The sequence below is a fragment of the Python bivittatus genome, unplaced genomic scaffold (genome assembly GCF_059951505.1).
Source record: "Python bivittatus isolate LINGU-HERP-01145 unplaced genomic scaffold, Pbiv_v1 ctg000530_np1212, whole genome shotgun sequence".
Taxonomy (NCBI): domain Eukaryota; kingdom Metazoa; phylum Chordata; class Lepidosauria; order Squamata; family Pythonidae; genus Python; species Python bivittatus.
Window position 1 is genome coordinate 4744750 of NW_028277085.1, and position 16324 is coordinate 4761073.

Genomic DNA, 16324 nt, shown 5'->3' on the forward strand with positions numbered 1-16324 from the left:
AGATAACTGTGTTTAGATGGGCTAAGGGTAAAATGTGGAGAGGAAGGGTGATTGTCTCCCAAGGGAGTGGATGAAGGCTGCCCCCCACCCCTGGGCCCACTCCAAGCACTTGCTAGCATTTTTGCTAAGTTTTGCCATGACCACCTACGCCTTTTTTGCTCTCGAGCTGAGAGGGATGCCGCTTCTGAGTGACCTCATACATCCGCACAGCTCCCGGAGAGGGAACAAAGCTATGCTTGTTCATGGACTGATGCAGGACAGCTTGCAAACACTAGTGGGCTTGACAAGACCCCTGCAGCCTTGCCTAGGGACCCCTCTGCTCTTTGAAGACTAGGCTGCAACCTTCCAAACAACCACTAGGGGACAGTAAGGAGACCCAGAACGTGCCAATGCTTTGCTGCCATCTCCATCTACTGGCAGTTGAGATATTTGCAGCCCAATATCTTAAATTCAGCTTATGCCTCTCTGAATTTAAATGACCAGATGGCTGTTTGGTGAATCTTCCAGTCAGTCAGAGGTGACCTTGCCTGACCCTCTACAGTGAATCTGCTTCCAGAAGGGAAAATCTTTCAGGAACCAAAACAATATCATCTTTGATGGAGAAGGTGGTGGTTGAAAAATCCTAAGGTCTGAGATGTGCAACCCCCCCAAAACCCCCCCAACAAAACAACAATACTGCAGATGAGGAGGTGGAAGAGGAAGGGGAGTTATATTAACTCCAGCGAGGGCTGAACATTGAAGTGCTGTCTAGGGAGGCCAGGAAGAAGAATGGAAAACCAGTGGAGAAGAATTAATATCCAAAGAAATTACTTATTCGCTGATTGGCTGTGGATGATTAAACCTACATGAAAAATATGCCTTAATATATTAGTGTTTCCAAACTTAGCCACACTAAGGGGTGGATTTCAACTCCCAGAAGTCTCAGTGATGCTTCTGCGGTGACAGGGATTCTGGGAATTGAAGTCCACCCCTCTAGAACTTGCCCAGTTTGGAAAACATCACTCTAGAATAAATTCTTCTTTATAAATATTTGCCCACCTGTGAAATACGTTGGACTTGAATGTTTGTTTTCCTCCTGCTCTGCATATGTCATTTTTTTGTTTGTTTCCAAAAGGACTTCCAAAAACTGCCAAGGGGCAATTGTCCCCTTACAAGGAAAAAAAGCAGCTCAGGATGAGAGCGTAGAGAAAGATGGAATTTTGACATTGGGGCTCCATATTGGTCTGGATTTGTGTGTGGAGGAAGCATGATTCAGTATGGAAATCTGTCCACTGCTTCATAGACATCTAAGGAGTGTTTTAGACCAAAAAGAAATAATAGTTTAGGATGCTTGGTTGGATGTTCAAGGTGAAGGTTATAACGGCCCCAATAATTGTCAGTGGGGAGATTTTCTTCTCTTTGGAAAACCTTTTCATTCATTCATTCATTCATTCATTCATTCATTCAAATGATGATGGTGATGACGACAATTGCAAATAGCAAGCGATGGAAATGTGCAATTTTAGATTGTAATGTTTTTTCAGATGATTTTATGTCGGAGAAATATACATGCCTCTGCGGGAGTAGGTTGGAAGAACAATGATGAGCATTTTTATAATGTCCATAATTAGGCATCATATTGTTTTTGAACGATTGGGCCCCTTTAATGTTTGGGATTTATTTGCATCCATTTCAAGTTGCCTGCTGAGCATATTTTGAGGGACTCATTTCCCCTGTTCTCCGGGGGCATTTACTGTTTTTTCTTTTTTGGTAATAAGTTTATTAAAGTTGACAAATCCAAAGGTAAAAGAGTAATACAAACCATAGAAAATGAGGAAAAGACAAAGAAAAGTGGAAAGAGAGAGAAAAAAGAAAACTTTTTTTTCTTCTTTTCCGATTTTTTTATCCCGCCTTTCTTATTTTTATAAATAACTCAAGGCGGCAAGCATCCCTAATATTCCTTCCTCCTCCTATTTTCCCCACAACAACCATCCTGTGAGGTGGGCTGGGCTGAGAGAGAGGGACCGGCCCAGAGTCACCCAGCCGCCTTTCCTGCCTAAGGCAGGACTAGAACTCACTGCCTCCTGCTTTCTAGCCTGGGGCCTTCCCCACTAGCCCATTTCTTCTTCCCCTTGGCCAACCCGCCCGTGCATTTTTTCCCCATTCATCTTCATTAAACATTTTAAGACTGAAATACAGAGAACAAACCCGCCACCAGAATTTTTCTTTAAGCATAAAGAAAAGTTACCCAGCAAAGGCAAATTCGTTTCGTTTATCCAGGGTAAATTTCCAAAGATCTTCAGAAAGGCATGCTTTTAGAATCCGGCTTGGCCCGGGGTCATCGCCTGGAAAGCTGATCAGGGTGTAAGCCTCCGAGCCCCAGCGGTCTTCTGGAATGGGAGTCATTCTTCTGCCCCCTAACCAGGCGTCTCTGCCAACCTGCTTCTGTGTTTAGCTGGGGCAAGGATTGTGCCCGCGGCAGTCCATGCCCGAGCCCAGCCTCCGAGGTCTTGCTCCTATTATTAGCAGCTGCTGGGGCTTCACTCTGAGATTGGAATTAGGAGTTGCTAAAGTTAGCTTCTGCAGGGGCAGAAGGTTGATCTCTGGGGAGTTGAAGGGAAAGAGGGGGGCCCGCTCACTTCCTGGCTCTGTCGTTCGGGGCAGCTGAGGGTTGAGCACAGGAGGGAAGGGCCAAGGCAGGGTTGATGACGTTTTCTCCAGCTTTGGCATCTCTCTAGAGCAGGATTTCTCAACCTGGGCAACTTGAAGACGGGTGGACTTCAACTCCCAGAATTCCCCAGCCAGCACAGCTGGCTGGGGAATTCTGGGAATTGAAGTCCACCCGTCTTCAAGTTGCCCAGGTTGAGAAACTCTGCCCTGGACTGCATCCGTGTGAACAATTTAGCCTATGTTTGAATTTAGATTGCAGGTTGGTAAACATTTCCATAGCCCTGTTTTTTTTTCTTTAATATTTTGCAAACAGAGGCTTACTAGCAACCGCAGCAGAACACTTCTGCCGTGGCAGGTTTGCTCAAGAGCCATCCTCCTTGCCTGCTTTTTGACCCCCCCTGATCGATGCCACGCTAATGGAACCGCGGCGTTTCCCGAAGGCGTCCATCCATCAGCGGTTTACAGTGAAACACAGGTTGAGGGACGCTTGGAAACGGTTCTTAGAGAGAGAGAGAGAAAACAACGGAGACACCTTTAGTGGCTCTGCTTTCCGAAAGCGGGGAAAAAGTGGCTGGGGTGGTCCGTGGTCCTGCTAAAATTGGAGCAGGAAGGAGCCACGATTCTCGTTTTTGATTTTGGGGAGCGATGGGGGTTTGCCGAGATGCACGGTTGGTTTTGTCTTGCTGGATTGTGACGTGGTGCAGGAATGTGCCAACCTCGTCCTGCTAAAGCCAGCCTCTTACTTTTTATTAATTAATTAATTAATTAATTAATTAAATTTCTCTCCACCCATCTCCCCCCAGTGGGGGACTCTGGGCGGCTCACACAAAGCATTAAAACAATAAATATATATAAATACATAAAACATAAGAAAGGTATACAAAACATTACCGAAAAGAAGGAATGTGCAGAGACTGCCGTGCTTGGGGTCCATTGTTTCCAGTGGAATATTGAAGGGAGAAAAAGCAAGGAGGAAGGTAGCTTGTCCATGCTCAGATGCACTCTGGAGAGGCATGCTTGTATTTTTAATGCAGGAGACTGGATAGAGAGCCCCCATCTCAGCAAGCAGAAATTATCTGTATTTTGGAAATCCCTTTACCTTATTGATGTAAAACCTTTCAGTTGTCTGAAAAGGTGCCCCATCCCGTTGCTTCCAGGGACCTTCTTTAAAAAAAATCTATGTTTTAACCCAAACGCTTCTAAACGTTGCAAGGATCATCTAAGCTTTTGTGTAGCAAAAAGGCTCTTCTTATTCTAAGCTGCGATTTCTTCGGTTCTAACCTGCACTGGCCCTCCCTTTATTCTTGTTTCATCCTTGTTTTAATTGCCAGATTTCCCAAAGAAACAGGAAATTCTGTAATTTTCTGGAGGTCCTCCGACTTCTTGTAGCCTGTAGCTCCAGTATTGCATTTTACTGCAGTTTCCCTATTCATTTTCTCTTTTTGGAAACGTTTAACGTTGCAGCTGTTTAATACATCACGAGAATGTGGCTTTTGGGGCAGATTAGAATTCTAAATTCAACAGGCGAATCAGTAAAAAAGCTGACTTCTGGTGGAGGACTTCCATTGCAGACTGAGAGATGCCCGCTACGTTTTTGACCTCAAGGAGCCTCACTCCTGATAAACAGGTTTACATTTTCCACCTGAAATGTCCAGATTGATCCTTAATGCCCCCTCATTTAGGAGAATCTGAGCAAAGAGGAGAACCATGTTGTCCAGCCCAAATTCCCAGCTGATTCTGGCTCAGTTTGAGGATGCATTTTTTTAGCCATGGGTCAGTCAGGAGATGAGGCTTACTTGGAGTGGAGATGAACCCAAAGGTCTGCCTTCAGGCTACGCCACTGAAAAAACTCTCCCTTGCCGGAATGCAAAGTAAAATAATTCAAATGGCAGGAGTCATTGGGGATGTCACACTGTGTTGCAATACGTTCAAAAAAGTGCAGCGTTGCAGAAACTGGAGAGGAAACAGGTACAAATTTACTCTCCGGCATGCATGTTGTTGGTGAGAAAGGAGCAAAGGCTTGGGTGAATCCAATACATGAGCTTAAAAAGTCTTTCTCATCCAGGTCTCATGGTACCAAGTGAGGTGTCCTTCTTGTGAGATCCAGTCCCCGGAACCCCCCGAGAAAAATGTCAGGAATGCAGGTAAGGACCAAGATGGGGAGCAGAAAAATCATTACTTTCCTCGATTTCAATTTGACAGGTTCACGCCATTTGGGGGGGGGGGGCAATGATTTGCCTCTGCCTTTTTCTGGGAGATGTTTTAAATTTCCCCATCCTCTCATGCAGGTTCTCTGGGATCCTGACTGGTTGACGATGGTTGGTTGGAACTTGGCTGGCATTTCTGAGTTGGGTTTTGTAGTTGTATTTTCATGAAGTGTTTAACTGGTAATCAGGCGTTGGGTAACTGCTTTTTATCTTTATAGGCCATTATTTTTAGGCATGTGTGTTTGGGTCTCCAAAGCAGCTTTTACATGATGGTTGCTATTCTTATTTTTTGAAGAAGGATCTTTAAGAAGTGCTATTTTAATTAAGCAAGAAAGGGAAGGAACTGTAGCTCAATGACAGTTCACGTGATTTCCTTGCAAGGTGTGTTAGATTCAGCTTTGAGTCCCCCAGTTTAAAAATACAGGTGATCGAGTGGCTAGAACAGGGTTTTTCAACCTTGGCAACTTTAAGATGTGTGGACTTCAACTCCCAGAATTCATGCATGCTGGCTGGGGAATTCTGGGAGTTGAAGTCCACACATCTTAAAGTTGCCAAGGTTGAGAAACACTGGGCTAGAGGCAGACCATTGTCTACAATGGTTGGACTCCTTTCCCTGTCTTCATTTTCAGATTATTTTGTGGTGCAAACTTATCTTCAGAGGATAAAGAGCTTTTGACAAGCCAAAAACTAATAAACAAAGCCTATTGCAGACCGTTTACCTTTTGGGGGGTGCCCTGAACTGTACTGATAACTCTCGTTGCAAGCACGATAACTGATTCTCAACCCCCCCCCCCACCACCATATTTGGAAGTTTTTTGGGGGGGTGCAGCGCCTCTACTAACCTTGTGAGATATTTCACGTCTGCTCAGATAGACGTCAGAGAATTGAGGGGATCCAGAATGGGCTAACAAGATTTGGGGCACACCCTGCAGTTGGAAAACAGATGCTCTGCAAACATAGCTCGTTGAGGGGTTCCAACTGCTTCATAACATCCTGAACCAACCGACCAGCTTTGCAGATGCACCCGTTCAAAAGCAGGGTGCGGTTTGCTGAGCATCCTGCATCAGGAACAAAATTTAGATACCATTTGTTCTTCCCATAGTGCTATCTCCACCCCCCGCCCGAGAAGTCAAGTTGCATCATCTAATTGAAGCAACCTTCTTCAAGATGATTCAACTTGAGAATGATGGAAATTGTAGCCCATAAATTTGGAGGAACAACATCTTAGAGAAGACTGAGTTTTAGTCCATCAGGACCTCCCCAGTAACAGGGCCCTCTTGGGGCTGTCCCATCATGTGGTAAATCTCAGAAAAGTATGCCTAGACTTGCACCCAATTTTTAGGGTTTTTAAAATATATACAGAGCTTTAAAAACTTGACAGAAAGCACCCTTTGGAAGTCCCTCGCTCCTTCATAGGCATCTTAAAAATACTTGCTTTCTGCTTGCTGTCCATAGTACAGTTTAACTCCATTAGCAGCTCTGCTCTGATGGCAAAGCCACCGATCTTGTCCTGTGATTTTTTGAACAGGGCAACAGCCATCTTCTCCAAGTTTTCTTCTCCTCTTCAAGATGCAATTCTAGGTAAAATAATTCCTGGGTTATAGGAAACTCATCTTTCCAGAGCTGGGCTGGATGGTTGGTGAATAACTGGAATGATTGCCAACTAATGATTGCTGTTGGATGGGGAAGCAGGGGACTCAGAAGTTGAATGAAATTCCTCACAGCTAAAAAAGGACTTGCTATGTAGCAGTGTTTCTCAACCTTGGCCACTTGGAGACGTGTGGACTTCAACTCCCAGAATTCCTCAGCCAGATGGCTAGGGAATTCTGGGAGTTGAAGTTCACACGTCTCCAAGCGGCCAAGGTTGAGAAACACTGTTATATAGAAAGATCTTTGCCTGTTTCCTCGTACAGCTTTTGCTTTTTATGATGGCATGAAGCAGGATCCAAATGATAACATTGTCCTTGTTCTCTCCAAAAGGCGGTCTGGCCCTCTGGCACAGAATGTATTGCCAAGTACAACTTTCATGGCACGGCTGATCAGGATCTCCCCTTCAGCAAAGGAGACGTTCTCACCATCATCTCTGTCACCAAGGTAACTGTCCTGGCCCAACTGAATGCTCATCAGTGTCTGCAACTAGCCACGGTGATGGAAAAACCCTAACGGCACGGTGAATGCAAAACTCGTCCTTGCGTGCTTGCCTCCTGAGGCTGAACTCAACTGCCAATGTCTTGGGGTTTGCGTCATGCTGTCATGACACGTGTGGGTTACTTGCCACAAATGACCACAGGTGATATCATTGGGCAAATGACATCACTGTGTCCTTTGTACAATGAGGTCACGATGTGCCATCATTCTGATGCCATCCTGGCTTGTAACTGGAATGGGATGTGGGAATGACCTTGGGAGACGGGGGGAAGAGATGCTGCCTAGGGAACAGTCAGATAAGAGAGGGCATAGCCCACAACTGCATAACGGGCAGAGAAAGAAACTCAGAAAGGAACCTCCCTGACTTCTCAGGCTGTAAAAGAGATGGTGGGAGATTGTTACTGTCAGACTCGCAAGACTGATGTCAGCCTTCCCAGTTAGACCAGACAGGAAACACAACCACGTGAACTACTTCTGTTTTATTGTAAGGCTACATTAACAGAATCTTGCTAGGGAGGTTCCTTTCTGAGTTTCTTTCTCTGCCCATTATGCATCTGTGGGCTGTGCCCTCTCTTATCTGACCATTCCCTAGGCAGCATCGTCTCGCGAGGGCATTCCCACATACCATTACAGTAACAGACTGCTAACGAGGGCGGATAGGACTTTGCTGCAGTCTGCAACCACAGAATCCTAGGACAAATGGTTGTCCAGTCTTTTCTTGAACACCTTCCATGATGGAGCCCCTCCAACTCCAGGAGGCAGGCGGTTCCATTGCTTAATGCCAACTCTTTGAGAATATGTATTTTTTTAATTAAAACGCTTGCATCACCCCTCTCTGTTGTATCTTCCCAGACAGCTTCCTCTGCACAATATCACTCTTTATGCATTACAATTAAACTGTGATGGAGACAGGAGATATTAAAGAAAGACAGCCTGGGCAAACCCAACCCAATTAGAGTTTTGCCAAATACGACTGTATGACAAGCTTTCAATGACTCATATTTCTGTTGAGTTTATCACAGTGGTAGAAAACACTCTACCCTTTAGGTACCTTGCATATCTCCCTGGAGAGGGCATCAGGAACCCGGCACTGCGGGGAAATTACCGTCTCAAGACGCCCCTGGGTCCATTTTTTGCCTCTTTCTACATTGCATACTGGCAGTCTCCACGGCTGCATGGAGGTCTCTCTCATAGACAAAGCTGGAGCGTAGGACATGTCCCCAAAACTTGTTGCTGGGGGGCTGGGTCAGAGGACACTCCTTCTACAAGATGAGTTGCAGAAGCGAAGTTGAAAAGGGTCCCCCAACGGCAGCATGACTTCTCTCCCTTCAGAGGATATAGGTTTTAATTAACCATGAACACTATTCAGCCTTCTTTTTAAAAGTAAGCCACTGGGTCAAATCCAGTGCCAGATTTGTCATCTGTATTTGCTAGGAATAGCTAAGCGACCGTCTGCTTTCTCTGGGGCCCGGTGTTGAGAAAAGACTCACCAGTATCTCTGGGTTTACCCGCACTGGGGAATTCGGGGAGTTGAAGTCTACCTCTCTTCAGGTCGCCGAGTTTGAACACCTTCAAGGCTTCACAGAGGGCATTTTTGAAAAAGGACTTTATCCTTGGGAGGGGAACAGCTAATTTTCCCCTCCCCAGAGTCCCCCCACCCCACCTGAACAATTCACTCTGTAGTTTTACAATACGCTCCGTGGTTATCAGCAGAGACCGGTTCAAGGGTATTTGCAGGGAGGGAAGATGTGATGAAATAGCACAGGGAAGGCAGCAGCGCTGAGTTTGTGCCTTGATTTGGACTTTGGCCTCATTTGCTGCTGGACCAGGACCGTCCCACCTCAACTTGGCCATTGATTGAGTTTTTTTTTTTTTTTTCCCCATTCCTCCTTTCAAGCCCACGGGACGAGGAGGGAATTGCGGAGTCAAGACTGTGGCATCTACCACGGAGAAATGGGGAGTTCAGTGGAGGAGGGTTGATGGTCTCTGGTTTGGCTTACGGGGGGACGTGTGAAACCTTCACGGGAGTCTGGGGTCCCTGCTAACGATGCTTCCCTCCCTTCTCTCCAGGACCCCAACTGGTACAAAGCAAAAAATAAAGTGGGCCGGGAGGGTATCATCCCGGCCAACTATGTTCAGAAACGAGAAGGGGTGAAAGCCGGAATCAAACTTAGCCTCATGCCGTAAGTATAGATAGAAAACGCTGGCCCGCTTTGCCAATGCTGGGTGCGGATGCGTGAATTGTGGGACTTCCATAAAGAAATAAGTTTCTAGTTCTCATTGTTCTTTTTTTTCCCCTTCCTCTTTTTTTTAAAAAAAAATCCAGAAGCTGTGCTTGGGTTTATTTTCCAGGCACAAACTGGGGAGCAGTCTGCTCCTTTTATTTCACAATTTATATATTGCGTGTTTGTTTATTTGCCTAAGCCTATTTGTTTATGTATTACCTTTTAAATATTTTATAAAGGTAAGTGCCCAAACAGCAGATGCTGTAGGAGCTCCCAGATCTTGGGCCAGCTTTGCAGATTAGGAGGGGAAGAAAAAATTTCTCACTGCATTTACACTTTCTGCTAAACCCTAGTTAGCTTTGGACTCGGCCTGTTGTGTGAACTATGCCAGCTGTAGCATATTCAGAAGATGTTTATGAGACAAACCATGGCTTAGGTACGATGTGGGAATGATGTATGAAAGCAAAAAATCTAGCTCGGGTAGATGGTCTTAGCAGAACATCTCCACGCCCCATTCACAAAATTTGCCTGAACCGGGTTACTATATTAGCCTATGTTTTGGTCTCCTGCAATATATTAAATCATCATCTCATCGAAGAGGCTGGCCTTGCCACTAAAACATCTGTAGAGTTTTTAGCAAGCTTAAGGTCTTGTGCAAAGCTAGCCACTTGGCTTATGCTTGCCTTAGTTGAGTGAGATCAGTGTTTTTCGAACGTGGCAACTTAAAACGTGTGGACTTCAATTCCCAGAATTCATGCATGCTGGCTGGGGAATTCTGGGAGTTGAAGTCCACACATCTTAACGTTGCTGAGGTTGAGAAACATGGTTTAGATGGACATCATTGAGCAGATAGGTCTAAGAAATCTGTGTTCTGCCCATGGAAAATGCTGGGATCACAGTCACGCGGGTAAGAGTGCAGACCGCCTTGCTTCAGTACGTTCTGACTGTCCTCCTCTTGGTCTCTTTTCCCCTTCTCAGCTGGTTTCACGGGAAGATCACGCGTGAGCAAGCTGAGCGGCTGCTGTACCCGCCGGAGACGGGTCTCTTCCTCGTGCGCGAGAGCACCAACTACCCGGGGGATTACACCCTCTGCGTCAGCTGTGAAGGCAAGGTGGAACATTACCGCATCATCTACTCCTCCAGCAAGCTGAGCATTGACGAAGAGGTCTACTTTGAAAACCTCATGCAACTCGTGGAGGTGAGGCTGGGCCAAGGTCGGCAGGGAGAACTGGGGTGAGGAGCAGCAACGTGGGTCTCTCCTGGCTGCATCGTTTATAGAGGTGTGCCTGGATGTTCTTCTCCACTGGTTCATCTCAGTCACATTACCATTTTGGGCTGGGTCAGGGCATCTCCAGAAGGGTCAAAATCTGCAAGGTGGGAGGTGCAGCATTGCAATCAAAGTCCCCTCCCTTTGTGTGAGTGGCTTTGATCCCGTCGCCACCCCCACCCTTTGCCTGTTTTGACACTCCCACCCCCCCACGGATGTCCCTAAGTTTCCTTGGTGTGGAGTCCTGGCGATCCTGGCCTTACGGCTTAGAAACTGAAGTTGAGAGCCTGTCACTGGCCGGGCTATAGAAAGATGCCTCCATTGGGTGGAATGCTGTATTCCCACAAGCCTGTGGTTTGCAGTGAGTTTATGGCAACCTGAATTAGGTGGACGAATTACCTCCTATTCAAGGTCCTTTATACGAAAGATTGAACCTGTACAAAATATTTCATGCGTCTACTTGACAGTGAATCAGAGCATCCTCATTTTAGGCTAATCCTGAGCAGGATGACTACAAGTAGCTCTTTTTAGCTTTAGAGGAGTCAACCCGGCTTTGTAAAATAATAGTTTAGAGAGTTCTTGTATCCCATGGGAAGCTTCATCCCCTGTGCATTTGCGCTCTCTTTCCTGCTGGAGAGTCACCTTCAGCGTTTCACAACCTCAGATGTGTGGACTTCAGTTCCCAAAATTCCTCAGCCAGCATGCATGAATTCTGGGAGTTGAACTCCACATATGCTGGCTGGGGAATTCTGGGAGTTGAAGTCCACACATCTTCAAGTTGCCAAGGTTGGAAGCACTGCTCTAGCTAAAAAAGAACAGGTAGCCCCCAGTTTAAGAACAAGTTCCGTTCCCAAGGTCTGTCCTTAAGTCGAATTTATACATAAGTCAGAACAGTGTTATTGTATAATAATGTATAACTAGTATTGTGTAATGAACTCGAACCATTGTGTTTTTAACTTGAATAGTTGTGTATTTAACTCGAGTTTTGCTACAGTAGGCTTCGTTCTTAACTACGGGTTGTCCTTAAAATGGGCATTCTTAACCTGGGGACTACCTGTAGTTTCACAGCTGCACTTGTTGATCAAAGCTCATTGTAAATTCCCAGCCATGGGGAAAAAGCGGGGGGATGAATTAATTACTGACCAACATACAGAAGTCTCTCTGCACCTATTCAATGGCTCTTAGGGTTAAGCTCTTTCCCTAGCAACGTAGCCCTGTATTCATATGGGGGAAAAAAGAAATCTGCCTTTTAAATTTTCCCAGCGGCTCATTTGCATCAGTGGCAGTATTCTCCCTCCCCCCCTGCCCCCTTTAAAATACGGTGTGTGGCTCCCTGCCTGGGGTATCCCAAGCCCTTAGGAATTGCTGTGGGTTCCCTTTGCTGTCGAGAGGCCATCCCCGATGTGCGTATTACGTGCACATCGCAGGAGGCACACCTGAGCTTTTAACGGTCGCATCGCTACTCAGGGGAGCCGATGGCAGAACGAAATCGGTAAGGCTGCTGGAGCAGAACTGGTTCAAAAGAGACTGCACCAAGTTCCTCTACCAGTGTTTCATGGCTGGCTGGGGAATTCTGGGAGTTGAAGTCCACACATCTTAAAGCGGCCAACGTTGAGAAACACTGCTCTACCATATGGAAAGGTCCTCTCCCTTCTCGTCCTCAGCCATGTCCCTCTCTAGACAAGGCACCAAGATGACCTTCTCCTTCTGGTCTGTAAGAAGTGGACCGTTTACTTTGGAGCAGGCAGTCTCTCCAGGACCCTGGACCCTGATGGATCCTTCTTTGCTTTGCTCTCAGCCCAGCAAGACCCCAGCGTTCAGAGGCGAGCTGATCCAAGGAAGACTCCGCTCTTTGTCAGATCCTGGAGAAAGGAGGGGTCTTTCCAGAATAGATCTAGGGACTTGCTGGTCATTCCCTCTGCCTCGCCGCTGGAGAGTTGGCTCCCGGCAGGGCCTTCTTCTCCAGCCTTACGCCCTCCAAGCACACCGGGGCAAGAATTCTCCCTCTGAGAAACGGCTTCCCAACCCTTTTGCGGGGCACTCGGTTGGAAAAAGTAGAGTTAGAGAATGCACCAGCTGGGAGCCACCCAACTGACCAACCCCGACAGTTCCCTCGCCCCGCCCTGTGTGGTCACAGGCTGCACAGCTCAAGCATGCTCAGGGCTTCCTGCCTCTCGCATCACTCAGCAGAGACAGGAAGACGCTTCTGAGCAATTCCGAAAGTGCCTCCTTGCAAAGCGAGGCGTGTGGAGCTGGGTGCCCGTTTTGCACTCAGCAGCTCAGCTGGGGCAGAGGGAGCGGAAGCATCGCTCAGTAGTGACAGACAAGCAAGTGATTCCCTTGGGGATCATACTTGTGGACGAGCGAGTTCCCCATTTCTCCTCTGGGCTCCCGAACAGAGCCACTGGGAGCCGGGCCTGGCGTCATACTGCCCCCTGGTGGGCCGCAGCGTCATTGGGACGGCTGCCGCACCGTTGCGACTTGGCACCCTGCAAGCTGCGTTGGGGCGTCTGTCTTCTAAAGGTGCTCTGGCCAAACACGAACTAGGAACCTTATAAGGAGCCAAGGTGCCAGAAGTTGTTTTGTCCTGTCTCAAACGTGCGTTTGTGTGTGCGTCCTTTTTAACAGGTCGCTAGTGGCACTGAGGGTGTTTGCACAATGTATATATTACTTGCTTATTGGCGTGTAGTAGCCACACGCAGATACCCCGAGCCCCTGGGATAAAGCGGGTCAGTTTCTAGTAGCCAAGATCCATAGACAAGGCCACCTAAGCGGGTCAAAGAAAACGAGACACCCCCCCTCCCGCTCTAGCCAAATGACCAGGCTGGATTTTAAGAAATGGTAGCCTGATCACAGGAAAATCTCATAGGAGCAGTACGCAAAATTATACTCATTTTAATTCAAGATGCTCATGTGAACAAAGCATCTTCATGGCCCTGTGAAAGAACCGCGGGGAAGGTGCTAGGAATGAGACTGCGGGGGCAGGGATGTCCATGTTGGGGGGGGAGTCAAAAAAGTCAAGATGTGCAGCTGTGCAATCGAAACATCCTCCCTTTTTTCCCACCTGTTTTTTCAACTTCAGTAAACATTCCGTCAAGGTACATAAATCTATCAGCTTGCTCCATGTTTTTGCCCCTTGTCTACAATTTGCAGTTGGACCCTCCATTTCCCTGTCAAATGCAACAGCCTTAGTTTTTGACAGATTGAATTTGAGATCCCTGCACCTTGTTGCATGATACAATCTGTCTAGCATTTGCTGCAAACCCTCCAGGTTCTCAGCCAACAACGTGGCCCCATCTGCATTCAAAAATACTTGCATGTTCATGTCTCCAACCAGTATAGCTCTAATGCCACTGCGAGTCTCCTTCATACATTTATTGATCCAACAACCAAGGGGATACCCCACATCCCTGTGCAGGGTTGAACCCTTCACTAAGCAATTCCTTTATTCTCAGACGTGTTTTGTTCCTATCCTGTACTGCTCTTTCTGCATTCAGCAACTCAACCTTCAACTCCATATTTTGCAAAACATCCATAATTCAAGCCTGTTTGCTTTCTCTAAATCAGCAAAAATCCACTAAACTTTTCACATCCATACGACTCTCAACAGCCTGCTAGAGAGCCGGAATCTGGTCGGTGCACCCTCTGCCACACTGCACTTCCCAAATGTTCACTGTCACCTCTTGTACCATTTCAGCCTCTTAATTCCCATAGCCCTAAGTGCGTTGTGTCCTTCATAATAAGGCATAAGACCTGATGGGCTAATTAATTAACCTATAGCTTCATTGAATGCCACGGGGGCAGTCAGAACCACCTTGTCCCAAGCGTTAGGGGGGACATGTACATTCAGTGAAGTGATTTTCCAAAAGAGAAATCTATCAACGTTCTCTCCTCGGCAGCACTACACCTCGGACGCTGACGGGCTTTGCACTCGACTCATGAAGCCGAAAGTCATGGAGGGCACTGTGGCAGCGCAAGACGAATTCTCACGGAGTAAGTACTGCACAGGAGCTGAGTGGGCTGCTTGGTTGACGCGTGCTCCTGTTCCTACTCCTCCTCCTCTTCTTCCTCCTCCTCCTCCTGCTTCTGGCTTCATCTGCTTGTCCTTCCAGGCGGATGGTCCCTCAACATGAAAGACTTGAAGCTGCTACAGATCATTGGGAAGGGAGAGTTTGGAGGTGAGTGGGTCAGGAAGGCGTCCCCTTGGTTTCTCTTTGTGGGACTTCAGGCTTGGAGGACATCTCAGCTGCTGGATGTGGCTGATAAGAATTCTCCTTGGGATGGTGAGGGTGAGATGTTGGGGGCTTGTGGAAGCCCATGTGGAAGGAAGAGCGAACTGTAATGCTGGTCTACTCCTTGAACAGCTGTCATCCCGCTTTCTTTTAAGGCACAGCTAGCTGAGACCAAGAGCCACGTTCAGCCTTCAAATGTAATTTGAAAGAGATCTGAAGCCAGGGCTCAGTAGGAATTTAAAACAGAATTAAAATTAAATTCTTTCAATCTAGCTTGAGTATTTATTTTTTCTAACATCTGGGCCACTTCAACCAAAGCGATGTTAGCAGCTGACAAAGTCAAATAGAGCAACAGATAACAAACACAGGAACAGATAATACAGAATAAAAGAGTGACAAAGCAACAGGTAACACAGAATAAAACTCAGCACGTGTTCTCCTCCAGCCAGTGCCACCTCTGACTCTTGAGGCAAACACCCATTCCATCATGCCCCAAAAGCTCTTTAAAACAGCCAGGTCTTTGTATGATTAACTCTCCCTCTACATAGTATTGGTCATATTAGGAATTAGTACGACGTTCTTCATCTTCAAAAGGCCACGTGGCTTCAGTCAAAACACCTTTGGATGCAAAGCCACCATGGACGATCTTTTATGCTTTGCTGGGAAATTCCAGTTTCTCCATGCATAAACCATGGTTAGTGGCACATTTGATGGGAGCAAAGCGAGACATCTCCCTGCAGGATGCTAACTTGGGTCAAGGCAAAGTGACGCATCTTCTTGAGACAGATCACTAGCCATCTACCTGGCCTGGGAAACTAGTTCATTGGTAAGCAATGACTCATTGCTTGGTTCTGAGAAGGGCATCCCCATCTTTAGAACAGTGTTTCTCAACCTTGGTGACTTGAAGATGTGTGGACTGGCATATGCTGACTGGGGAATTCTGGGAGTTGAAGTCCACACGTCTTCAAGTCGCCAAGGTTGAGAAACACTGCTTTAGAAGAAACAAAGTTAATGCACTTTGCAGGGGCTTTCAGGGAACACAGGTCACTCTGGATCCTCCAGTTATGCATTGTCTTAAAAGAAAGGAACATCCAAGGTCCTTCAATACCCTTAAATTCTATGATTTGTGTTCTTTCTCGCCAAGCAAGGTTAATAGAGCAAAGTGAAGGCTGGTTGGGGATCAACTTTATCAGAGTCCTTTGGTTTAGAGCTTTTCAAACTACGATGCAGTTGGAATAGATGTTTTTCCTGCTCCAGGTGGAAGATCTTGAGTTTGTCTGAGTTGATCCCATCCACTTCTTTCAGCCTGTCACTCTCTTTTGCAGATGTGATGCTGGGTGATTACCATGGGAACAAGGTTGCTGTGAAGTGCATCAAAAATGACGCTACAGCGCAAGCCTTCTTGGCTGAAGCTTCGGTGATGACGTGAGTCCCTGACTCCTTGACGAGGGGAACTTAATCTGGATTAACATCTGGTTGCAGAGAAAAATGGCAGAGAGTGAAGAGTATCTGTTGTTCAGCCTGTGCTAACCTGGCTTCTAACAGAAGCATTGGCTTAGAAACTTAGCAGTGGAGACATATTTTTACTTGCTCCTG

General features: G+C 46.7%; 1 protein-coding gene and 1 long non-coding RNA gene across 2 annotated transcripts in view; one reads left to right on the forward strand and one right to left on the reverse strand.

Moving 5' to 3' along the window:
* CSK (C-terminal Src kinase) overlaps positions 1-16324 on the forward strand; it is a 40743-nt gene that overhangs the window by 17967 nt on the left and 6452 nt on the right. The window contains exons 2-8 of the mRNA XM_007435589.4: positions 4715-4793; positions 6837-6950; positions 9075-9187; positions 10208-10427; positions 14396-14489; positions 14609-14674; positions 16054-16153. Of these exons, the coding sequence (XP_007435651.1) occupies positions 4779-4793; positions 6837-6950; positions 9075-9187; positions 10208-10427; positions 14396-14489; positions 14609-14674; positions 16054-16153 (722 nt within the window). The 5' untranslated portion in view covers positions 4715-4778. The remainder of the gene's footprint in view (positions 1-4714; positions 4794-6836; positions 6951-9074; positions 9188-10207; positions 10428-14395; positions 14490-14608; positions 14675-16053; positions 16154-16324) is intronic.
* Positions 1432-8582, reverse strand: LOC112541538 (uncharacterized). The gene is made up of 3 exons (XR_015797481.1): positions 8495-8582; positions 5699-6433; positions 1432-2524 (listed from the first exon to the last, which is right to left on the reverse strand). It is a non-coding gene; the product is annotated as an uncharacterized LOC112541538 (long non-coding RNA).